Source organism: Chaetodon trifascialis, chromosome 12 (assembly GCF_039877785.1).
Source record: "Chaetodon trifascialis isolate fChaTrf1 chromosome 12, fChaTrf1.hap1, whole genome shotgun sequence".
NCBI lineage: Eukaryota > Metazoa > Chordata > Actinopteri > Chaetodontiformes > Chaetodontidae > Chaetodon > Chaetodon trifascialis.
The window spans coordinates 24,695,240-24,721,571 of record NC_092067.1 but is presented as its reverse complement, the minus strand read 5'-3'; the positions used below and the strand labels follow the sequence as shown (position 1 = coordinate 24,721,571).

General features: G+C 46.1%; 1 protein-coding gene across 1 annotated transcript in view; it reads right to left on the bottom strand.

Moving 5' to 3' along the window:
- Positions 1 to 23,323, bottom strand: part of LOC139340680 (collagen alpha-3(VI) chain-like) — a gene marked incomplete at its 5' end in the record, with an annotated part of 41,938 nt that extends 18,615 nt beyond the window's left edge. The window contains 7 exons of the mRNA XM_070976591.1: positions 192 to 803; positions 2,670 to 2,724; positions 5,234 to 5,752; positions 8,645 to 9,115; positions 10,286 to 10,798; positions 18,872 to 19,213; positions 23,093 to 23,323. Of these exons, the coding sequence (XP_070832692.1) occupies positions 192 to 803; positions 2,670 to 2,724; positions 5,234 to 5,752; positions 8,645 to 9,115; positions 10,286 to 10,798; positions 18,872 to 19,213; positions 23,093 to 23,323 (2,743 nt within the window). The remainder of the gene's footprint in view (positions 1 to 191; positions 804 to 2,669; positions 2,725 to 5,233; positions 5,753 to 8,644; positions 9,116 to 10,285; positions 10,799 to 18,871; positions 19,214 to 23,092) is intronic.
- Between the last annotated feature and the right edge of the window lie 3,009 nt (positions 23,324 to 26,332).

Below are 26,332 nucleotides of genomic sequence, written 5' to 3'. Positions count from 1 at the left end.
AAGGCAAGCACAGCAATATGGTATGATTACTAACCACAGAGTTCCTAATAGACATACAGAATAACTGGTAAATTCAAATATTGGGTAAAAAAAGGGTCACAACTTATAACTTGATATTTAGATTGCAGTTAGGAGGTTTTTTTTGCAGTTTGCAGTTTGTTTTTTTTACATAATTTACTGAGTAAAATTACCTTCATAGGTTGGGAATACTGGACGCATTCTGGCGATATCATCATCCGATAACTCAGTCAGAGTGGTAATCAAGTTTTCTTGGACTGTGTACAAACCAGGGAGGTCATCTACAGCGAAGGCATAGTTCGGCACGTATGACACCACCCGGAGCTCTGAAGGGTTAACATCCCTGGTCCCAATGCTGAAGGGAATAACTCGAGATTGTTTGAGGGAAACGGCTGCACGACCGATGTCATCTGTTGAAGGTCCACTGGAGACGACAATCACAAACTGAGGTACACCCTCTTGTTTCCTGCTGCCACGTGCTGCTGTCAGAACATCCTGACTGAGGAACTGCAAGGCCTGACCCAGGTTACGTTGTCTTCCTCCTCGCTGCCTTATTCCCCTGACAGCATTCAAAACGCCTTCTTTGGTTGTATGTGTGTTCAGATACATGTCAGCCCGAGCAAAGTCACCATACTGGACTACACCAATCCGAATCTTATTCTCACCCACATTTAGACTATCTACAACCCTGCGGATAAACTCCTGGATGATAGGAAATTCCCGTCCAACACCATCAGATCCATCAACAAGGAAAATGACATCCTTCCGGGGGCCCTGCGACTCGGCTGGAAGAGAAAGAGAAAAGGCAATATTATGTTCTGCTACATGCATAAACAACATATGGGACAAAAAGTCAAAGGAACATCATTGCAGCAGTTATGCCTATCCAAGGCATATCCAAACTGAAAGTTGTTTTTGAACCACTGGAGTACATACATGGTTATGGTGTCTTTTGAAAGGTAACACTCAAAGCTAACAAGGTTTTATCCCCAGCAGTCAGAATCACTATAAATGCTACTGGCATTGAGGAATGTAAGTTTGAACACACTAAAGCAGAAGGGGTTCTTTTCCACCTGAATATTTTTTTGTAAATGGATGCTTGCAGACAACTATCTTGGACTTATTAACTATAAAGTTCAAAAACAGCTGATTACAATAACACAGAAACGGATTTTAGGTATGTAGATTTTTTTTTAAAAAGATACAAATATATCTCTCGTTGTATTGGTTTTCTCTTTTACGGACATAATGCAGAAAAAAAAAAAGATATTCAAATGGTTCAAACCTATGTGTGTTTTTTTTTTTTTTTTCAGGCAGCATTAGGATTCACAACATCAAGTGTCAGCCACCCAGAGTGCAAACATTTGAGGAACAATTTCTGCTGAATGAAAATGTCACTTTTGAAACCATCAGCAGAAAACAACACAATTCTAATTTAAAATAAAGACTACAGTGATTCACATCCTAAATTTATTACCTGACATATGAGTTGCCATATATGTAACAATAAAAGCCTTTTTTTTTCTTTTATGAAGTGTAACCTTTTCTTTGCTGATGACATATAAATACAGTATTCCTCATTTATTATAAATTGTGCTGCCATTTTTAAACTACGGTGATAATATTCAGCTCATTCCAACAGGAGAAAAACTACACAGTTGTTGCTTTGCTGGACTACAGCTTTTTCGTCCAAATTATGAATTCAAGGAAAGTTGTTTATGTGGCCATCTGTCCATGATGAAACTAATATCCTGTCATTCTGTGCATAATGCAAAATGTGAAATAATCACAGTAAGTAAGAACAACTAAAATGATTAGAAGATCATTCCAAAGAATTGCTTGAAAATAGAAAGACAAGCCTCCTGACAATGCTGCCAGAAAAGGAAAGAAGATTAATATTGCTGTTGTTGATACAAACAAGGTAGAAAAATATTTTTATAAGCAATACGAACACGGATGATGGATGGAAATAAAGATCTAAAAAATAATCAGAAGAGAATATGAATAAGATTAAAAAGAACATGAAAAATAAGAATAAGATGAAAAAGAGAACAAGTGGTTGCTGGCAAGACTCAGACTAAAGAACATCATCAGAGTCAAGAATGTCCTAACTGTTTAAAAAGTGCAGATCCTTGAATACTATTTGGATCACATTTTCTTGCCAAAAAATTCTCAAAAAATTCTCAAAACAAATCTTCAAATGACTTCTCTTTTTTTTTTTTTCAAAAATCCACAAGTGGAAAATTGAAAGCCATACATGAAAATGAAAAAAATCAATATGGTAAAAAGCAATAACTGCAAATGTGAGGGTTCATTAGGTGCAGAGGTAAAAGGGCAGGGTGAACTGAAAATAAATCAGTAATTATTGTGATACAGATATCATGATTGCTTATGGAATAGCAAGAAGAACATAGGATGTTACTTTCATGAATGGAGATGAAAGGGATGCCATCACAGACACTCACGCAAATGTAAAATAATGAGAGTAATAATTGATTGATGTTGTGGAAAACAAGGAGGGTGTGGTTAATTTGTGACCGCCTGCTGTTGTTTGACAGTGATGCATCAAAATAAAAACAACTTAAGATGGTTGTGAATTGCTGAATGAGCCACAAAAGGTGAGAGGTGAGACACCATGATTGCTAACATACCAGGTACAGTTGGTGATTCTGGAGTAGCGTCAATTACCACAGCCTCCACGAAGGACTGAAGTTGTTGTTGGACATTGGGAAGGTAAGTGAATTCAGATACAGAAAGAGCAGAAGTGGGATTGTGAGATATCCTCTGCAATTCCCTAATATCAGACCTCCTGGTTCCAATTGAAAAGGTTAAGACACCAAGCTGTTTGAGAGCGGAGGCTGGTGCGTCAACACTGTCAGAAGAACGTCCACCACTTAGCACTATTAGCACCTGTGGAACTCCTTCCAGGCGCCTGCTTCCAGCAGAGGCCGTGAAGACATTGTCCCTCAAGTACTGCAGAGCGGCTCCAGTGTTGAGGGGTCTTCCGCCTTTGTGCCTCAAACCTCTGACAGTGTCAAGAATCACGGCCTTTGTTGAGTATGTGTTCAGATAGAATTGGACAGCCGGATCTCTGCTGTACTGAACCACTGAGACACGGTCTTTGTTGTCATCCAGACTCAGTGTCTCGACTACTCTTTGCACAAAGTCTCGCATAGCTGGGAATGCACTTCTAGTGCCATCAGATCCGTCCAACAAGAACACAACATCCTTTCCTGGTGGCTTTCTCTCCACTAGGGAACATAGAATTTGAGACATATTCAGCTTTATGTGTCCCATATTAAAAAGAGATGAGAAAAACTAAGCTCAGTGTTTACAACTCACTCTATTACAGCTAGCACAAGTCTTTTGTCACAGCAGAACTGGCTTAGCAATTTGCTAACATACATTTTAATACACTTCAGTTTGCATCCCACCATGAGGTTGGGATGCAAAAATCAGTCACTTGCTTACCAGTTACTGTTGGTGTCATGGGTGTCGCCCTCACTCGCACTGTGCTCATGACAGAGGAGAGCTGTTCTTGGACAGTGGGGAGGTCAGTGAAGTCAGACACGGATAGAGCATAGCTAGGCTCATATGATATCTTCTGCAGCTCACTTCTGTCAGAGTTCCTTGTTCCAATGCCAATCACAAAGATGCCCTGCTGTTTGAGAGCAGTGGCTGGGGAATCTACATTGTCAAAAGACCTTCCACCATTTAGCAGGATCAGCATCTGTGGAACACCTTGCAGGCGTCTACTGCCAGAGGAGGGTGTAAAGACGTTGTCTCTGACGTACTGGAGGGCTGCCCCAGTGTTGAGGGGTCTGCCTCCTCTGTGTTTCAGCCCTCTGACCGAATCCACGATATCCTCTTTTGTGGCGTGTGTGTTCAGATAGAAATTGACCTCTGGATCTCTGCTGTACTGGACCACAGAGACACGGTCATTGTTTTGGCCCACATTGAGTTTCTCCACAACTCTCTCAACAAATTCACGCATGGCAGGGAAGCCATTCCTTGTGCCATCAGAACCATCCAGAAGGAACACGATATCTTTTTTGCCACTGTCAACTGAGAAATGAGAGGAAGACAGAAAAATGTTTTAAATAGCCTCCCAAAGAAGCAATCTGGTGGATTAATCATGAAGTCGTAGACTATTGTTTTGAAAAGCTCTAGCACTGCCTACTTTACTAATAAATGGCAGGAACATAGTCCACTACCTCTCGTTCAAAACACTTGGAGATAAACAACTATCACACTAAATTTCTTTCCGTTAGTGTAACTGAAACAAGTCAGGTAGCCATTCAGGACAGCAAGAGGTCATGCTTGTTAACATACCAGGTACAGTTGGTGATTCTGGGGTAACGTCAATTACCACAGCCTCCACCGAGGACTGAAGTTGCTGTTGGACACTGGGAAGGTCCGTGAATTCAGATACAGAGAGAGCAGAAGTGGGATCGTGAGATATCTTCTCCAGCTCTCTGCTATCAGAGCCCCTGCTTCCTATTGCAAAGATCAAGACACCCAGCTGTTTGAGAGCGGAGGCTGGTGCGTCAACACTGTCAGAAGAACGTCCACCACTTAGCACTATTAGCACCTGTGGAACTCCTTCCAGGCGCCTGCTTCCAGCAGAGGCTGTGAAGACATTGTCCCTCAAGTACTGCAGAGCGGCTCCAGTGTTGAGGGGTCTTCCGCCTTTGTGCCTCAAACCTCTGACAGTGTCAAGGATCACGGCCTTTGTTGAGTACGTGTTCAGATAGAATTGGACAGCCGGATCTCTGCTGTACTGAACCACTGAGACACGGTCTTTGTTGTCATCCAGACTCAGTGTCTCGACTACTCTTTGCACAAAGTCTCGCATAGCTGGGAATGCACTTCTAGTGCCATCAGATCCGTCCAACAAGAACACAACATCCTTTCCTGGTGGCTTTCTCTCCACTAGGGAACATAGAATTTGAGACATATTCAGCTTTATGTGTCCCATATTAAAAAGAGATGAGAAAAACTAAGCTCAGTGTTTACAACTCACTCTATTATAGCTAGCACAACTCTTTTGTCACAGCAGAACTGGCTGACGGCAATTTGCTAACATACATTTTAATACACTTCAATTTGCATCCCACCATGAGGTTGGAATGCAAAAATCAGACACTTGCTTACCAGTTACTGTTGGTGTCATGGGTGTCGCCCTCACTCGCACTGTGCTCATGACAGAGGAGAGCTGTTCTTGGACAGTGGGGAGGTCAGTGAAGTCAGACACGGATAGAGCATAGCTAGGCTCATATGATATCTTCTGCAGCTCACTTCTGTCAGAGTTCCTTGTTCCAATGCCAATCACAAAGATGCCCTGCTGTTTGAGAGCAGTGGCTGGGGAATCTACATTGTCAAAAGACCTTCCACCATTTAGCAGGATCAGCATCTGTGGAACACCTTGCAGGCGTCTACTACCAGAGGAGTTTGTAAAGACGTTGTCTCTGACGTACTGGAGGGCTGCCCCGGTGTTGAGGGGTCTGCCTCCTCTGTGTCTGAGCCCTCTGACCGAATTCACGATATCCTCTTTTGTGGCGTGTGTGTTCAGATAGAAATCGACCTCTGGATCTCTGCTGTACTGGACCACAGAGACACGGTCATTGTTTTGGCCCACATTGAGTTTCTCCACAACTCTCTCAACAAATTCACGCATGGCAGGGAAGCCATTCCTTGTGCCATCAGAACCATCCAGAAGGAACACGATATCTTTTTTGCCACTGTCAACTGAGAAATGAGAGGAAGACAGAAAAATGTTTTAAATAGCCTCCCAAAGAAGCAATCTGGTGGATTAATCATGAAGTCGTAGACTATTGTTTTGAAAAGCTCTAGCACTGCCTACTTTACTAATAAATGGCAGGAACATAGTCCACTACCTCTCGTTCAAAACACTTGGAGATAAACAACTATCACACTAAATTTCTTTCCGTTAGTGTAGCTGAAACAAGTCAGGTAGCCATTCAGGACAGCAAGAGGTCATGCTTGTTAACATACCAGGTAGAGTTGGTGATTCTGGGGTAACGTCAACTACCACAGCCTCCACCGAGGACTGAAGTTGCTGTTGGACACTGGGAAGGTCCGTGAATTCAGATACAGAGAGAGCAGAAGAGGGATCGTGAGATATCGTCTCCAGCTCTCTGCTATCAGAGCCCCTGCTTCCTATTGCAAAGATCAAGACACCCAGCTGTTTGAGAGCGGAGGCTGGTGCGTCAACACTGTCAGAAGAACGTCCACCACTTAGCACTATTAGCACCTGTGGAACTCCTTCCAGGCGCCTGCTTCCAGCAGAGGCCGTGAAGACATTGTCCCTCAAGTACTGCAGAGCGGCTCCAGTGTTGAGGGGTCTTCCGCCTTTGTGCCTCAAACCTCTGACAGTGTCAAGGATCACGGCCTTTGTTGAGTACGTGTTCAGATAGAATTGGACAGCCGGATCTCTGCTGTACTGAACCACTGAGACACGGTCTTTGTTGTCATCCAGACTCAGTGTCTCGACTACTCTTTGCACAAAGTCTCGCATAGCTGGGAATGCACTTCTAGTGCCATCAGATCCGTCCAACAAGAACACAACATCCTTTCCTGGTGGCTTTCTCTCCACTAGGGAACATAGAATTTGAGACATATTCAGCTTTATGTGTCCCATATTAAAAAGAGATGAGAAAAACTAAGCTCAGTGTTTACAACTCACTCTATTACAGCTAGCACAAGTCTTTTGTCACAGCAGAACTGGCTGACGGCAATTTGCTAACATACATTTTAATACACTTCAATTGGCATCCCACCATGAGGTTGGAATGCAAAAATCAGTCACTTGCTTACCAGTTACTGTTGGTGTCATGGGTGTCGCCCTCACTCGCACTGTGCTCATGACAGAGGAGAGCTGTTCTTGGACAGTGGGGAGGTCAGTGAAGTCAGACACGGATAGAGCATAGCTAGGCTCATATGATATCTTCTGCAGCTCACTTCTGTCAGAGTTCCTTGTTCCAATGCCAATCACAAAGATGCCCTGCTGTTTGAGAGCAGTGGCTGGGGAATCTACATTGTCAAAAGACCTTCCACCATTTAGCAGGATCAGCATCTGTGGAACACCTTGCAGGCGTCTACTGCCAGAGGAGGGTGTAAAGACGTTGTCTCTGACGTACTGGAGGGCTGCCCCGGTGTTGAGGGGTCTGCCTCCTCTGTGTTTCAGCCCTCTGACCGAATCCACGATATCCTCTTTTGTGGCGTGTGTGTTCAGATAGAAATTGACCTCTGGATCTCTGCTGTACTGGACCACAGAGACACGGTCATTGTTTTGGCCCACATTGAGTTTCTCCACAACTCTCTCAACAAATTCACGCATGGCAGGGAAGCCATTCCTTGTGCCATCAGAACCATCCAGAAGGAACACGATATCTTTTTTGCCACTGTCAACTGAGAAATGAGAGGAAGACAGAAAAATGTTTTAAATAGCCTCCCAAAGAAGCAATCTGGTGGATTAATCATGAAGTCGTAGACTATTGTTTTGAAAAGCTCTAGCACTGCCTACTTTACTAATAAATGGCAGGAACATAGTCCACTACCTCTCGTTCAAAACACTTGGAGATAAACAACTATCACACTAAATTTCTTTCCGTTAGTGTAACTGAAACAAGTCAGGTAGCCATTCAGGACAGCAAGAGGTCATGCTTGTTAACATACCAGGTACAGTTGGTGATTCTGGGGTAACGTCAATTACCACAGCCTCCACCGAGGACTGAAGTTGCTGTTGGACACTGGGAAGGTCCGTGAATTCAGATACAGAGAGAGCAGAAGTGGGATCGTGAGATATCGTCTCCAGCTCTCTGCTATCAGAGCCCCTGCTTCCTATTGCAAAGATCAAGACACCCAGCTGTTTGAGAGCGGAGGCTGGTGCGTCAACACTGTCAGAAGAACGTCCACCACTTAGCACTATTAGCACCTGTGGAACTCCTTCCAGGCGCCTGCTTCCAGCAGAGGCCGTGAAGACATTGTCCCTCAAGTACTGCAGAGCGGCTCCAGTGTTGAGGGGTCTTCCGCCTTTGTGCCTCAAACCTCTGACAGTGTCAAGGATCACGGCCTTTGTTGAGTACGTGTTCAGATAGAATTGGACAGCCGGATCTCTGCTGTACTGAACCACTGAGACACGGTCTTTGTTGTCATCCAGACTCAGTGTCTCGACTACTCTTTGCACAAAGTCTCGCATAGCTGGGAACGCACTTCTAGTGCCATCAGATCCGTCCAACAAGAACACAACATCCTTTCCTGGTGGCTTTCTCTCCACTAGGGAACATAGAATTTGAGACATATTCAGCTTTATGTGTCCCATATTAAAAAGAGATGAGAAAAACTAAGCTCAGTGTTTACAACTCACTCTATTACAGCTAGCACAAGTCTTTTGTCACAGCAGAACTGGCTGACGGCAATTTTCTAACATACATTTTAATACACTTCAGTTTGCATCCCACCATGAGGTTGGAATGCAAAAATCAGTCACTTGCTTACCAGTTACTGTTGGTGTCATGGGTGTCGCCCTCACTCGCACTGTGCTCATGACAGAGGAGAGCTGTTCTTGGACAGTGGGGAGGTCAGTGAAGTCAGACACGGATAGAGCATAGCTAGGCTCATATGATATCTTCTGCAGCTCACTTCTGTCAGAGTTCCTTGTTCCAATGCCAATCACAAAGATGCCCTGCTGTTTGAGAGCAGTGGCTGGGGAATCTACATTGTCAAAAGACCTTCCACCATTTAGCAGGATCAGCATCTGTGGAACACCTTGCAGGCGTCTACTGCCAGAGGAGGGTGTAAAGACGTTGTCTCTGACGTACTGGAGGGCTGCCCCGGTGTTGAGGGGTCTGCCTCCTCTGTGTTTCAGCCCTCTGACCGAATCCACGATATCCTCTTTTGTGGCGTGTGTGTTCAGATAGAAATTGACCTCTGGATCTCTGCTGTACTGGACCACAGAGACACGGTCATTGTTTTGGCCCACATTGAGTTTCTCCACAACTCTCTCAACAAATTCACGCATGGCAGGGAAGCCATTCCTTGTGCCATCAGAACCATCCAGAAGGAACACGATATCTTTTTTGCCACTGTCAACTGAGAAATGAGAGGAAGACAGAAAAATGTTTTAAATAGCCTCCCAAAGAAGCAATCTGGTGGATTAATCATGAAGTCGTAGACTATTGTTTTGAAAAGCTCTAGCACTGCCTACTTTACTAATAAATGGCAGGAACATAGTCCACTACCTCTCGTTCAAAACACTTGGAGATAAACAACTATCACACTAAATTTCTTTCCGTTAGTGTAACTGAAACAAGTCAGGTAGCCATTCAGGACAGCAAGAGGTCATGCTTGTTAACATACCAGGTACAGTTGGTGATTCTGGGGTAACGTCAATTACCACAGCCTCCACCGAGGACTGAAGTTGCTGTTGGACACTGGGAAGGTCCGTGAATTCAGATACAGAGAGAGCAGAAGTGGGATCGTGAGATATCGTCTCCAGCTCTCTGCTATCAGAGCCCCTGCTTCCTATTGCAAAGATCAAGACACCCAGCTGTTTGAGAGCGGAGGCTGGTGCGTCAACACTGTCAGAAGAACGTCCACCACTTAGCACTATTAGCACCTGTGGAACTCCTTCCAGGCGCCTGCTTCCAGCAGAGGCCGTGAAGACATTGTCCCTCAAGTACTGCAGAGCGGCTCCAGTGTTGAGGGGTCTTCCGCCTTTGTGCCTCAAACCTCTGACAGTGTCAAGGATCACGGCCTTTGTTGAGTACGTGTTCAGATAGAATTGGACAGCCGGATCTCTGCTGTACTGAACCACTGAGACACGGTCTTTGTTGTCATCCAGACTCAGTGTCTCGACTACTCTTTGCACAAAGTCTCGCATAGCTGGGAATGCACTTCTAGTGCCATCAGATCCGTCCAACAAGAACACAACATCCTTTCCTGGTGGCTTTCTCTCCACTAGGGAACATAGAATTTGAGACATATTCAGCTTTATGTGTCCCATATTAAAAAGAGATGAGAAAAACTAAGCTCAGTGTTTACAACTCACTCTATTACAGCTAGCACAAGTCTTTTGTCACAGCAGAACTGGCTGACGGCAATTTTCTAACATACATTTTAATACACTTCAGTTTGCATCCCACCATGAGGTTGGAATGCAAAAATCAGTCACTTGCTTACCAGTTACTGTTGGTGTCATGGGTGTCGCCCTCACTCGCACTGTGCTCATGACAGAGGAGAGCTGTTCTTGGACAGTGGGGAGGTCAGTGAAGTCAGACACGGATAGAGCATAGCTAGGCTCATATGATATCTTCTGCAGCTCACTTCTGTCAGAGTTCCTTGTTCCAATGCCAATCACAAAGATGCCCTGCTGTTTGAGAGCAGTGGCTGGGGAATCTACATTGTCAAAAGACCTTCCACCATTTAGCAGGATCAGCATCTGTGGAACACCTTGCAGGCGTCTACTGCCAGAGGAGGGTGTAAAGACGTTGTCTCTGACGTACTGGAGGGCTGCCCCGGTGTTGAGGGGTCTGCCTCCTCTGTGTCTGAGCCCTCTGACCGAATTCACGATATCCTCTTTTGTGGCGTGTGTGTTCAGATAGAAATCGACCTCTGGATCTCTGCTGTACTGGACCACAGAGACACGGTCATTGTTTTGGCCCACATCGAGTTTCTCCACAACTCTCTCAACAAATTCACGCATGGCAGGGAAGCCATTCCTTGTGCCATCAGAACCATCCAGAAGGAACACGATATCTTTTTTGCCACTGTCAACTGAGAAATGAGAGGAAGACAGAAAAATGTTTTAAATAGCCTCCCAAAGAAGCAATCTGGTGGATTAATCATGAAGTCGTAGACTATTGTTTTGAAAAGCTCTAGCACTGCCTACTTTACTAATAAATGGCAGGAACATAGTCCACTACCTCTCGTTCAAAACACTTGGAGATAAACAACTATCACACTAAATTTCTTTCCGTTAGTGTAGCTGAAACAAGTCAGGTAGCCATTCAGGACAGCAAGAGGTCATGCTTGTTAACATACCAGGTACAGTTGGTGATTCTGGGGTAACGTCAATTACCACAGCCTCCACCGAGGACTGAAGTTGCTGTTGGACACTGGGAAGGTCCGTGAATTCAGATACAGAGAGAGCAGAAGTGGGATCGTGAGATATCGTCTCCAGCTCTCTGCTATCAGAGCCCCTGCTTCCTATTGCAAAGATCAAGACACCCAGCTGTTTGAGAGCGGAGGCTGGTGCGTCAACACTGTCAGAAGAACGTCCACCACTTAGCACTATTAGCACCTGTGGAACTCCTTCCAGGCGCCTGCTTCCAGCAGAGGCCGTGAAGACATTGTCCCTCAAGTACTGCAGAGCGGCTCCAGTGTTGAGGGGTCTTCCGCCTTTGTGCCTCAAACCTCTGACAGTGTCAAGGATCACGGCCTTTGTTGAGTACGTGTTCAGATAGAATTGGACAGCCGGATCTCTGCTGTACTGAACCACTGAGACACGGTCTTTGTTGTCATCCAGACTCAGTGTCTCGACTACTCTTTGCACAAAGTCTCGCATAGCTGGGAATGCACTTCTAGTGCCATCAGATCCGTCCAACAAGAACACAACATCCTTTCCTGGTGGCTTTCTCTCCACTAGGGAACATAGAATTTGAGACATATTCAGCTTTATGTGTCCCATATTAAAAAGAGATGAGAAAAACTAAGCTCAGTGTTTACAACTCACTCTATTACAGCTAGCACAAGTCTTTTGTCACAGCAGAACTGGCTGACAGCAATTTTCTAACATACATTTTAATACACTTCAGTTTGCATCCCACCATGAGGTTGGAATGCAAAAATCAGTCACTTGCTTACCAGTTACTGTTGGTGTCATGGGTGTCGCCCTCACTCGCACTGTGCTCATGACAGAGGAGAGCTGTTCTTGGACAGTGGGGAGGTCAGTGAAGTCAGACACGGATAGAGCATAGCTAGGCTCATATGATATCTTCTGCAGCTCACTTCTGTCAGAGTTCCTTGTTCCAATGCCAATCACAAAGATGCCCTGCTGTTTGAGAGCAGTGGCTGGGGAATCTACATTGTCAAAAGACCTTCCACCATTTAGCAGGATCAGCATCTGTGGAACACCTTGCAGGCGTCTACTGCCAGAGGAGGGTGTAAAGACGTTGTCTCTGACGTACTGGAGGGCTGCCCCGGTGTTGAGGGGTCTGCCTCCTCTGTGTTTCAGCCCTCTGACCGAATCCACGATATCCTCTTTTGTGGCGTGTGTGTTCAGATAGAAATTGACCTCTGGATCTCTGCTGTACTGGACCACAGAGACACGGTCATTGTTTTGGCCCACATTGAGTTTCTCCACAACTCTCTCAACAAATTCACGCATGGCAGGGAAGCCATTCCTTGTGCCATCAGAACCATCCAGAAGGAACACGATATCTTTTTTGCCACTGTCAACTGAGAAATGAGAGGAAGACAGAAAAATGTTTTAAATAGCCTCCCAAAGAAGCAATCTGGTGGATTAATCATGAAGTCGTAGACTATTGTTTTGAAAAGCTCTAGCACTGCCTACTTTACTAATAAATGGCAGGAACATAGTCCACTACCTCTCGTTCAAAACACTTGGAGATAAACAACTATCACACTAAATTTCTTTCCGTTAGTGTAACTGAAACAAGTCAGGTAGCCATTCAGGACAGCAAGAGGTCATGCTTGTTAACATACCAGGTACAGTTGGTGATTCTGGGGTAACGTCAATTACCACAGCCTCCACCGAGGACTGAAGTTGCTGTTGGACACTGGGAAGGTCCGTGAATTCAGATACAGAGAGAGCAGAAGTGGGATCGTGAGATATCGTCTCCAGCTCTCTGCTATCAGAGCCCCTGCTTCCTATTGCAAAGATCAAGACACCCAGCTGTTTGAGAGCGGAGGCTGGTGCGTCAACACTGTCAGAAGAACGTCCACCACTTAGCACTATTAGCACCTGTGGAACTCCTTCCAGGCGCCTGCTTCCAGCAGAGGCCGTGAAGACATTGTCCCTCAAGTACTGCAGAGCGGCTCCAGTGTTGAGGGGTCTTCCGCCTTTGTGCCTCAAACCTCTGACAGTGTCAAGGATCACGGCCTTTGTTGAGTACGTGTTCAGATAGAATTGGACAGCCGGATCTCTGCTGTACTGAACCACTGAGACACGGTCTTTGTTGTCATCCAGACTCAGTGTCTCGACTACTCTTTGCACAAAGTCTCGCATAGCTGGGAATGCACTTCTAGTGCCATCAGATCCGTCCAACAAGAACACAACATCCTTTCCTGGTGGCTTTCTCTCCACTAGGGAACATAGAATTTGAGACATATTCAGCTTTATGTGTCCCATATTAAAAAGAGATGAGAAAAACTAAGCTCAGTGTTTACAACTCACTCTATTACAGCTAGCACAAGTCTTTTGTCACAGCAGAACTGGCTGACGGCAATTTGCTAACATACATTTTAATACACTTCAATTGGCATCCCACCATGAGGTTGGAATGCAAAAATCAGTCACTTGCTTACCAGTTACTGTTGGTGTCATGGGTGTCGCCCTCACTCGCACTGTGCTCATGACAGAGGAGAGCTGTTCTTGGACAGTGGGGAGGTCAGTGAAGTCAGACACGGATAGAGCATAGCTAGGCTCATATGATATCTTCTGCAGCTCACTTCTGTCAGAGTTCCTTGTTCCAATGCCAATCACAAAGATGCCCTGCTGTTTGAGAGCAGTGGCTGGGGAATCTACATTGTCAAAAGACCTTCCACCATTTAGCAGGATCAGCATCTGTGGAACACCTTGCAGGCGTCTACTGCCAGAGGAGGGTGTAAAGACGTTGTCTCTGACGTACTGGAGGGCTGCCCCGGTGTTGAGGGGTCTGCCTCCTCTGTGTTTCAGCCCTCTGACCGAATCCACGATATCCTCTTTTGTGGCGTGTGTGTTCAGATAGAAATTGACCTCTGGATCTCTGCTGTACTGGACCACAGAGACACGGTCATTGTTTTGGCCCACATTGAGTTTCTCCACAACTCTCTCAACAAATTCACGCATGGCAGGGAAGCCATTCCTTGTGCCATCAGAACCATCCAGAAGGAACACGATATCTTTTTTGCCACTGTCAACTGAGAAATGAGAGGAAGACAGAAAAATGTTTTAAATAGCCTCCCAAAGAAGCAATCTGGTGGATTAATCATGAAGTCGTAGACTATTGTTTTGAAAAGCTCTAGCACTGCCTACTTTACTAATAAATGGCAGGAACATAGTCCACTACCTCTCGTTCAAAACACTTGGAGATAAACAACTATCACACTAAATTTCTTTCCGTTAGTGTAGCTGAAACAAGTCAGGTAGCCATTCAGGACAGCAAGAGGTCATGCTTGTTAACATACCAGGTAGAGTTGGTGATTCTGGGGTAACGTCAACTACCACAGCCTCCACCGAGGACTGAAGTTGCTGTTGGACACTGGGAAGGTCCGTGAATTCAGATACAGAGAGAGCAGAAGTGGGATCGTGAGATATCGTCTCCAGCTCTCTGCTATCAGAGCCCCTGCTTCCTATTGCAAAGATCAAGACACCCAGCTGTTTGAGAGCGGAGGCTGGTGCGTCAACACTGTCAGAAGAACGTCCACCACTTAGCACTATTAGCACCTGTGGAACTCCTTCCAGGCGCCTGCTTCCAGCAGAGGCCGTGAAGACATTGTCCCTCAAGTACTGCAGAGCGGCTCCAGTGTTGAGGGGTCTTCCGCCTTTGTGCCTCAAACCTCTGACAGTGTCAAGGAGCACGGCCTTTGTTGAGTACGTGTTCAGATAGAATTGGACAGCCGGATCTCTGCTGTACTGAACCACTGAGACACGGTCTTTGTTGTCATCCAGACTCAGTGTCTCGACTACTCTTTGCACAAAGTCTCGCATAGCTGGGAATGCACTTCTAGTGCCATCAGATCCGTCCAACAAGAACACAACATCCTTTCCTGGTGGCTTTCTCTCCACTAGGGAACATAGAATTTGAGACATATTCAGCTTTATGTGTCCCATATTAAAAAGAGATGAGAAAAACTAAGCTCAGTGTTTACAACTCACTCTATTACAGCTAGCACAAGTCTTTTGTCACAGCAGAACTGGCTGACGGCAATTTTCTAACATACATTTTAATACACTTCAGTTTGCATCCCACCATGAGGTTGGAATGCAAAAATCAGTCACTTGCTTACCAGTTACTGTTGGTGTCATGGGTGTCGCCCTCACTCGCACTGTGCTCATGACAGAGGAGAGCTGTTCTTGGACAGTGGGGAGGTCAGTGAAGTCAGACACGGATAGAGCATAGCTAGGCTCATATGATATCTTCTGCAGCTCACTTCTGTCAGAGTTCCTTGTTCCAATGCCAATCACAAAGATGCCCTGCTGTTTGAGAGCAGTGGCTGGGGAATCTACATTGTCAAAAGACCTTCCACCATTTAGCAGGATCAGCATCTGTGGAACACCTTGCAGGCGTCTACTGCCAGAGGAGGGTGTAAAGACGTTGTCTCTGACGTACTGGAGGGCTGCCCCGGTGTTGAGGGGTCTGCCTCCTCTGTGTTTCAGCCCTCTGACCGAATCCACGATATCCTCTTTTGTGGCGTGTGTGTTCAGATAGAAATTGACCTCTGGATCTCTGCTGTACTGGACCACAGAGACACGGTCATTGTTTTGGCCCACATTGAGTTTCTCCACAACTCTCTCAACAAATTCACGCATGGCAGGGAAGCCATTCCTTGTGCCATCAGAACCATCCAGAAGGAACACGATATCTTTTTTGCCACTGTCAACTGAGAAATGAGAGGAAGACAGAAAAATGTTTTAAATAGCCTCCCAAAGAAGCAATCTGGTGGATTAATCATGAAGTCGTAGACTATTGTTTTGAAAAGCTCTAGCACTGCCTACTTTACTAATAAATGGCAGGAACATAGTCCACTACCTCTCGTTCAAAACACTTGGAGATAAACAACTATCACACTAAATTTCTTTCCGTTAGTGTAGCTGAAACAAGTCAGGTAGCCATTCAGGACAGCAAGAGGTCATGCTTGTTAACATACCAGGTAGAGTTGGTGATTCTGGGGTAACGTCAACTACCACAGCCTCCACCGAGGACTGAAGTTGCTGTTGGACACTGGGAAGGTCCGTGAATTCAGATACAGAGAGAGCAGAAGAGGGATCGTGAGATATCGTCTCCAGCTCTCTGCTATCAGAGCCCCTGCTTCCTATTGCAAAGATCAAGACACCCAGCTGTTTGAGAGCGGAGGCTGGTGCGTCAACACTGTCAGAAGAACGTCCACCACTTAGCACTATTAGCACCTGTGGAACTCCTTCCAGGCGCCTGCTTCCAGCAGAGGCCGTGAAGACATTGTCCCTCAAGTACTGCAGAGCGGCTCCAGTGTTGAGGGGTCTTCCGCCTTTGTGCCTCAAACCTCTGACAGTGTCAAGGATCACGGCCTTTGTTGAGTACGTGTTCAGATAGAATTGGACAGCCGGATCTCTGCTGTACTGAACCACTGAGACACGGTCTTTGTTGTCATCCAGACTCAGTGTCTCGACTACTCTTTGCACAAAGTCTCGCATAGCTGGGAATGCACTTCTAGTGCCATCAGATCCGTCCAACAAGAACACAACATCCTTTCCTGGTGGCTTTCTCTCCACTAGGGAACATAGAATTTGAGACATATTCAGCTTTATGTGTCCCATATTAAAAAGAGATGAGAAAAACTAAGCTCAGTGTTTACAACTCACTCTATTACAGCTAGCACAAGTCTTTTGTCACAGCAGAACTGGCTGACGGCAATTTTCTAACATACATTTTAATACACTTCAATTGGCATCCCACCATGAGGTTGGAATGCAAAAATCAGTCACTTGCTTACCAGTTACTGTTGGTGTCATGGGTGTCGCCCTCACTCGCACTGTGCTCATGACAGAGGAGAGCTGTTCTTGGACAGTGGGGAGGTCAGTGAAGTCAGACACGGATAGAGCATAGCTAGGCTCATATGATATCTTCTGCAGCTCACTTCTGTCAGAGTTCCTTGTTCCAATGCCAATCACAAAGATGCCCTGCTGTTTGAGAGCAGTGGCTGGGGAATCTACATTGTCAAAAGACCTTCCACCATTTAGCAGGATCAGCATCTGTGGAACACCTTGCAGGCGTCTACTGCCAGAGGAGGGTGTAAAGACGTTGTCTCTGACGTACTGGAGGGCTGCCCCGGTGTTGAGGGGTCTGCCTCCTCTGTGTTTCAGCCCTCTGACCGAATCCACGATATCCTCTTTTGTGGCGTGTGTGTTCAGATAGAAATTGACCTCTGGATCTCTGCTGTACTGGACCACAGAGACACGGTCATTGTTTTGGCCCACATTGAGTTTCTCCACAACTCTCTCAACAAATTCACGCATGGCAGGGAAGCCATTCCTTGTGCCATCAGAACCATCCAGAAGGAACACGATATCTTTTTTGCCACTGTCAACTGAGAAATGAGAGGAAGACAGAAAAATGTTTTAAATAGCCTCCCAAAGAAGCAATCTGGTGGATTAATCATGAAGTCGTAGACTATTGTTTTGAAAAGCTCTAGCACTGCCTACTTTACTAATAAATGGCAGGAACATAGTCCACTACCTCTCGTTCAAAACACTTGGAGATAAACAACTATCACACTAAATTTCTTTCCGTTAGTGTAGCTGAAACAAGTCAGGTAGCCATTCAGGACAGCAAGAGGTCATGCTTGTTAACATACCAGGTACAGTTGGTGATTCTGGGGTAACGTCAACTACCACAGCCTCCACCGAGGACTGAAGTTGCTGTTGGACACTGGGAAGGTCCGTGAATTCAGATACAGAGAGAGCAGAAGAGGGATTGTGAGATATCGTCTCCAGCTCTCTGCTATCAGAGCCCCTGCTTCCTATTGCAAAGATCAAGACACCCAGCTGTTTGAGAGCGGAGGCTGGTGCGTCAACACTGTCAGAAGAACGTCCACCACTTAGCACTATTAGCACCTGTGGAACTCCTTCCAGGCGCCTGCTTCCAGCAGAGGCCGTGAAGACATTGTCCCTCAAGTACTGCAGAGCGGCTCCAGTGTTGAGGGGTCTTCCGCCTTTGTGCCTCAAACCTCTGACAGTGTCAAGGATCACGGCCTTTGTTGAGTACGTGTTCAGATAGAATTGGACAGCCGGATCTCTGCTGTACTGAACCACTGAGACACGGTCTTTGTTGTCATCCAGACTCAGTGTCTCGACTACTCTTTGCACAAAGTCTCGCATAGCTGGGAATGCACTTCTAGTGCCATCAGATCCGTCCAACAAGAACACAACATCCTTTCCTGGTGGCTTTCTCTCCACTAGGGAACATAGAATTTGAGACATATTCAGCTTTATGTGTCCCATATTAAAAAGAGATGAGAAAAACTAAGCTCAGTGTTTACAACTCACTCTATTACAGCTAGCACAAGTCTTTTGTCACAGCAGAACTGGCTGACGGCAATTTGCTAACATACATTTTAATACACTTCAATTGGCATCCCACCATGAGGTTGGAATGCAAAAATCAGTCACTTGCTTACCAGTTACTGTTGGTGTCATGGGTGTCGCCCTCACTCGCACTGTGCTCATGACAGAGGAGAGCTGTTCTTGGACAGTGGGGAGGTCAGTGAAGTCAGACACGGATAGAGCATAGCTAGGCTCATATGATATCTTCTGCAGCTCACTTCTGTCAGAGTTCCTTGTTCCAATGCCAATCACAAAGATGCCCTGCTGTTTGAGAGCAGTGGCTGGGGAATCTACATTGTCAAAAGACCTTCCACCATTTAGCAGGATCAGCATCTGTGGAACACCTTGCAGCCGTCTACTGCCAGAGGAGGGTGTAAAGACGTTGTCTCTGACGTACTGGAGGGCTGCCCCGGTGTTGAGGGGTCTGCCTCCTATGTGTTTCAGCCCTCTGACCGAATCCACGATATCCTCTTTTGTGGCGTGTGTGTTCAGATAGAAATTGACCTCTGGATCTCTGCTGTACTGGACCACAGAGACACGGTCATTGTTTTGGCCCACATTGAGTTTCTCCACAACTCTCTCAACAAATTCACGCATGGCAGGGAAGCCATTCCTTGTGCCATCAGAACCATCCAGAAGGAACACGATATCTTTTTTGCCACTGTCAACTGAGAAATGAGAGGAAGACAGAAAAATGTTTTAAATAGCCTCCCAAAGAAGCAATCTGGTGGATTAATCATGAAGTCGTAGACTATTGTTTTGAAAAGCTCTAGCACTGCCTACTTTACTAATAAATGGCAGGAACATAGTCCACTACCTCTCGTTCAAAACACTTGGAGATAAACAACTATCACACTAAATTTCTTTCCGTTAGTGTAACTGAAACAAGTCAGGTAGCCATTCAGGACAGCAAGAGGTCATGCTTGTTAACATACCAGGTACAGTTGGTGATTCTGGGGTAACGTCAATTACCACAGCCTCCACCGAGGACTGAAGTTGCTGTTGGACACTGGGAAGGTCCGTGAATTCAGATACAGAGAGAGCAGAAGTGGGATCGTGAGATATCGTCTCCAGCTCTCTGCTATCAGAGCCCCTGCTTCCTATTGCAAAGATCAAGACACCCAGCTGTTTGAGAGCGGAGGCTGGTGCGTCAACACTGTCAGAAGAACGTCCACCACTTAGCACTATTAGCACCTGTGGAACTCCTTCCAGGCGCCTGCTTCCAGCAGAGGCCGTGAAGACATTGTCCCTCAAGTACTGCAGAGCGGCTCCAGTGTTGAGGGGTCTTCCGCCTTTGTGCCTCAAACCTCTGACAGTGTCAAGGATCACGGCCTTTGTTGAGTACGTGTTCAGATAGAATTGGACAGCCGGATCTCTGCTGTACTGAACCACTGAGACACGGTCTTTGTTGTCATCCAGACTCAGTGTCTCGACTACTCTTTGCACAAAGTCTCGCATAGCTGGGAATGCACTTCTAGTGCCATCAGATCCGTCCAACAAGAACACAACATCCTTTCCTGGTGGCTTTCTCTCCACTAGGGAACATAGAATTTGAGACATATTCAGCTTTATGTGTCCCATATTAAAAAGAGATGAGAAAAACTAAGCTCAGTGTTTACAACTCACTCTATTACAGCTAGCACAAGTCTTTTGTCACAGCAGAACTGGCTGACGGCAATTTGCTAACATACATTTTAATACACTTCAATTGGCATCCCACCATGAGGTTGGAATGCAAAAATCAGTCACTTGCTTACCAGTTACTGTTGGTGTCATGGGTGTCGCCCTCACTCGCACTGTGCTCATGACAGAGGAGAGCTGTTCTTGGACAGTGGGGAGGTCAGTGAAGTCAGACACAGATAGAGCATAGCTAGGCTCATATGATATCTTCTGCAGCTCACTTCTGTCAGAGTTCCTTGTTCCAATGCCAATCACAAAGATGCCCTGCTGTTTGAGAGCAGTGGCTGGGGAATCTACATTGTCAAAAGACCTTCCACCATTTAGCAGGATCAGCATCTGTGGAACACCTTGCAGGCGTCTACTGCCAGAGGAGGGTGTAAAGACGTTGTCTCTGACGTACTGGAGGGCTGCCCCGGTGTTGAGGGGTCTGCCTCCTCTGTGTTTCAGCCCTCTGACCGAATCCACGATATCCTCTTTTGTGGCGTGTGTGTTCAGATAGAAATTGACCTCTGGATCTCTGCTGTACTGGACCACAGAGACACGGTCATTGTTTTGGCCCACATTGAGTTTCTCCACAACTCTCTCAACAAATTCACGCATGGCAGGGAAGCCATTCCTTGTGCCATCAGAACCATCCAGAAGGAACACGATATCTTTTTTGCCACTGTCAACTGAGAAATGAGAGGAAGACAGAAAAATGTTTTAAATAGCCTCCCAAAGAAGCAATCTGGTGGATTAATCATGAAGTCGTAGACTATTGTTTTGAAAAGCTCTAGCACTGCCTACTTTACTAATAAATGGCAGGAACATAGTCCACTACCTCTCGTTCAAAACACTTGGAGATAAACAACTATCACACTAAATTTCTTTCCGTTAGTGTAACTGAAACAAGTCAGGTAGCCATTCAGGACAGCAAGAGGTCATGCTTGTTAACATACCAGGTAGAGTTGGTGATTCTGGGGTAACGTCAACTACCACAGCCTCCACCGAGGACTGAAGTTGCTGTTGGACACTGGGAAGGTCCGTGAATTCAGATACAGAGAGAGCAGAAGTGGGATCGTGAGATATCGTCTCCAGCTCTCTGCTATCAGAGCCCCTGCTTCCTATTGCAAAGATCAAGACACCCAGCTGTTTGAGAGCGGAGGCTGGTGCGTCAACACTGTCAGAAGAACGTCCACCACTTAGCACTATTAGCACCTGTGGAACTCCTTCCAGGCGCCTGCTTCCAGCAGAGGCCGTGAAGACATTGTCCCTCAAGTACTGCAGAGCGGCTCCAGTGTTGAGGGGTCTTCCGCCTTTGTGCCTCAAACCTCTGACAGTGTCAAGGATCACGGCCTTTGTTGAGTACGTGTTCAGATAGAATTGGACAGCCGGATCTCTGCTGTACTGAACCACTGAGACACGGTCTTTGTTGTCATCCAGACTCAGTGTCTCGACTACTCTTTGCACAAAGTCTCGCATAGCTGGGAATGCACTTCTAGTGCCATCAGATCCGTCCAACAAGAACACAACATCCTTTCCTGGTGGCTTTCTCTCCACTAGGGAACATAGAATTTGAGACATATTCAGCTTTATGTGTCCCATATTAAAAAGAGATGAGAAAAACTAAGCTCAGTGTTTACAACTCACTCTATTACAGCTAGCACAAGTCTTTTGTCACAGCAGAACTGGCTGACGGCAATTTTCTAACATACATTTTAATACACTTCAGTTTGCATCCCACCATGAGGTTGGAATGCAAAAATCAGTCACTTGCTTACCAGTTACTGTTGGTGTCATGGGTGTCGCCCTCACTCGCACTGTGCTCATGACAGAGGAGAGCTGTTCTTGGACAGTGGGGAGGTCAGTGAAGTCAGACACGGATAGAGCATAGCTAGGCTCATATGATATCTTCTGCAGCTCACTTCTGTCAGAGTTCCTTGTTCCAATGCCAATCACAAAGATGCCCTGCTGTTTGAGAGCAGTGGCTGGGGAATCTACATTGTCAAAAGACCTTCCACCATTTAGCAGGATCAGCATCTGTGGAACACCTTGCAGGCGTCTACTGCCAGAGGAGTTTGTAAAGACGTTGTCTCTGACGTACTGGAGGGCTGCCCCGGTGTTGAGGGGTCTGCCTCCTCTGTGTCTGAGCCCTCTGACCGAATTCACGATATCCTCTTTTGTGGCGTGTGTGTTCAGATAGAAATCGACCTCTGGATCTCTGCTGTACTGGACCACAGAGACACGGTCATTGTTTTGGCCCACATTGAGTTTCTCCACAACTCTCTCAACAAATTCACGCATGGCAGGGAAGCCATTCCTTGTGCCATCAGAACCATCCAGAAGGAACACGATATCTTTTTTGCCACTGTCAACTGAGAAATGAGAGGAAGACAGAAAAATGTTTTAAATAGCCTCCCAAAGAAGCAATCTGGTGGATTAATCATGAAGTCGTAGACTATTGTTTTGAAAAGCTCTAGCACTGCCTACTTTACTAATAAATGGCAGGAACATAGTCCACTACCTCTCGTTCAAAACACTTGGAGATAAACAACTATCACACTAAATTTCTTTCCGTTAGTGTAGCTGAAACAAGTCAGGTAGCCATTCAGGACAGCAAGAGGTCATGCTTGTTAACATACCAGGTACAGTTGGTGATTCTGGGGTAACGTCAATTACCACAGCCTCCACCGAGGACTGAAGTTGCTGTTGGACACTGGGAAGGTCCGTGAATTCAGATACAGAGAGAGCAGAAGTGGGATCGTGAGATATTGTCTCCAGCTCTCTGCTATCAGAGCCCCTGCTTCCTATTGCAAAGATCAAGACACCCAGCTGTTTGAGAGCGGAGGCTGGTGCGTCAACACTGTCAGAAGAACGTCCACCACTTAGCACTATTAGCACCTGTGGAACTCCTTCCAGGCGCCTGCTTCCAGCAGAGGCCGTGAAGACATTGTCCCTCAAGTACTGCAGAGCGGCTCCAGTGTTGAGGGGTCTTCCGCCTTTGTGCCTCAAACCTCTGACAGTGTCAAGGATCACGGCCTTTGTTGAGTACGTGTTCAGATAGAATTGGACAGCCGGATCTCTGCTGTACTGAACCACTGAGACACGGTCTTTGTTGTCATCCAGACTCAGTGTCTCGACTACTCTTTGCACAAAGTCTCGCATAGCTGGGAATGCACTTCTAGTGCCATCAGATCCGTCCAACAAGAACACAACATCCTTTCCTGGTGGCTTTCTCTCCACTAGGGAACATAGAATTTGAGACATATTCAGCTTTATGTGTCCCATATTAAAAAGAGATGAGAAAAACTAAGCTCAGTGTTTACAACTCACTCTATTACAGCTAGCACAAGTCTTTTGTCACAGCAGAACTGGCTGACGGCAATTTTCTAACATACATTTTAATACACTTCAGTTTGCATCCCACCATGAGGTTGGAATGCAAAAATCAGTCACTTGCTTACCAGTTACTGTTGGTGTCATGGGTGTCGCCCTCACTCGCACTGTGCTCATGACAGAGGAGAGCTGTTCTTGGACAGTGGGGAGGTCAGTGAAGTCAGACACGGATAGAGCATAGCTAGGCTCATATGATATCTTCTGCAGCTCACTTCTGTCAGAGTTCCTTGTTCCAATGCCAATCACAAAGATGCCCTGCTGTTTGAGAGCAGTGGCTGGGGAATCTACATTGTCAAAAGACCTTCCACCATTTAGCAGGATCAGCATCTGTGGAACACCTTGCAGGCGTCTACTGCCAGAGGAGGGTGTAAAGACGTTGTCTCTGACGTACTGGAGGGCTGCCCCGGTGTTGAGGGGTCTGCCTCCTCTGTGTTTCAGCCCTCTGACCGAATCCACGATATCCTCTTTTGTGGCGTGTGTGTTCAGATAGAAATTGACCTCTGGATCTCTGCTGTACTGGACCACAGAGACACGGTCATTGTTTTGGCCCACATTGAGTTTCTCCACAACTCTCTCAACAAATTCACGCATGGCAGGGAAGCCATTCCTTGTGCCATCAGAACCATCCAGAAGGAACACAATATCTTTTTTGCCACTGTCAACTGAGAAATGAGAGGAAGACAGAAAAATGTTTTAAATAGCCTCCCAAAGAAGCAATCTGGTGGATTAATCATGAAGTCGTAGACTATTGTTTTGAAAAGCTCTAGCACTGCCTACTTTACTAATAAATGGCAGGAACATAGTCCACTACCTCTCGTTCAAAACACTTGGAGATAAACAACTATCACACTAAATTTCTTTCCGTTAGTGTAACTGAAACAAGTCAGGTAGCCATTCAGGACAGCAAGAGGTCATGCTTGTTAACATACCAGGTACAGTTGGTGATTCTGGGGTAACGTCAACTACCACAGCCTCCACCGAGGACTGAAGTTGCTGTTGGACACTGGGAAGGTCCGTGAATTCAGATACAGAGAGAGCAGAAGTGGGATCGTGAGATATCGTCTCCAGCTCTCTGCTATCAGAGCCCCTGCTTCCTATTGCAAAGATCAAGACACCCAGCTGTTTGAGAGCGGAGGCTGGTGCGTCAACACTGTCAGAAGAACGTCCACCACTTAGCACTATTAGCACCTGTGGAACTCCTTCCAGGCGCCTGCTTCCAGCAGAGGCCGTGAAGACATTGTCCCTCAAGTACTGCAGAGCGGCTCCAGTGTTGAGGGGTCTTCCGCCTTTGTGCCTCAAACCTCTGACAGTGTCAAGGATCACGGCCTTTGTTGAGTACGTGTTCAGATAGAATTGGACAGCCGGATCTCTGCTGTACTGAACCACTGAGACACGGTCTTTGTTGTCATCCAGACTCAGTGTCTCGACTACTCTTTGCACAAAGTCTCGCATAGCTGGGAATGCACTTCTAGTGCCATCAGATCCGTCCAACAAGAACACAACATCCTTTCCTGGTGGCTTTCTCTCCACTAGGGAACATAGAATTTGAGACATATTCAGCTTTATGTGTCCCATATTAAAAAGAGATGAGAAAAACTAAGCTCAGTGTTTACAACTCACTCTATTACAGCTAGCACAAGTCTTTTGTCACAGCAGAACTGGCTGACGGCAATTTTCTAACATACATTTTAATACACTTCAGTTTGCATCCCACCATGAGGTTGGAATGCAAAAATCAGTCACTTGCTTACCAGTTACTGTTGGTGTCATGGGTGTCGCCCTCACTCGCACTGTGCTCATGACAGAGGAGAGCTGTTCTTGGACAGTGGGGAGGTCAGTGAAGTCAGACACGGATAGAGCATAGCTAGGCTCATATGATATCTTCTGCAGCTCACTTCTGTCAGAGTTCCTTGTTCCAATGCCAATCACAAAGATGCCCTGCTGTTTGAGAGCAGTGGCTGGGGAATCTACATTGTCAAAAGACCTTCCACCATTTAGCAGGATCAGCATCTGTGGAACACCTTGCAGGCGTCTACTGCCAGAGGAGGGTGTAAAGACGTTGTCTCTGACGTACTGGAGGGCTGCCCCGGTGTTGAGGGGTCTGCCTCCTCTGTGTTTCAGCCCTCTGACCGAATCCACGATATCCTCTTTTGTGGCGTGTGTGTTCAGATAGAAATTGACCTCTGGATCTCTGCTGTACTGGACCACAGAGACACGGTCATTGTTTTGGCCCACATTGAGTTTCTCCACAACTCTCTCAACAAATTCACGCATGGCAGGGAAGCCATTCCTTGTGCCATCAGAACCATCCAGAAGGAACACGATATCTTTTTTGCCACTGTCAACTGAGAAATGAGAGGAAGACAGAAAAATGTTTTAAATAGCCTCCCAAAGAAGCAATCTGGTGGATTACTCATGAAGTCGTAGACTATTGTTTTGAAAAGCTCTAGCACTGCCTACTTTACTAATAAATGGCAGGAACATAGTCCACTACCTCTCGTTCAAAACACTTGGAGATAAACAACTATCACACTAAATTTCTTTCCGTTAGTGTAGCTGAAACAAGTCAGGTAGCCATTCAGGACAGCAAGAGGTCATGCTTGTTAACATACCAGGTACAGTTGGTGATTCTGGGGTAACGTCAATTACCACAGCCTCCACCGAGGACTGAAGTTGCTGTTGGACACTGGGAAGGTCCGTGAATTCAGATACAGA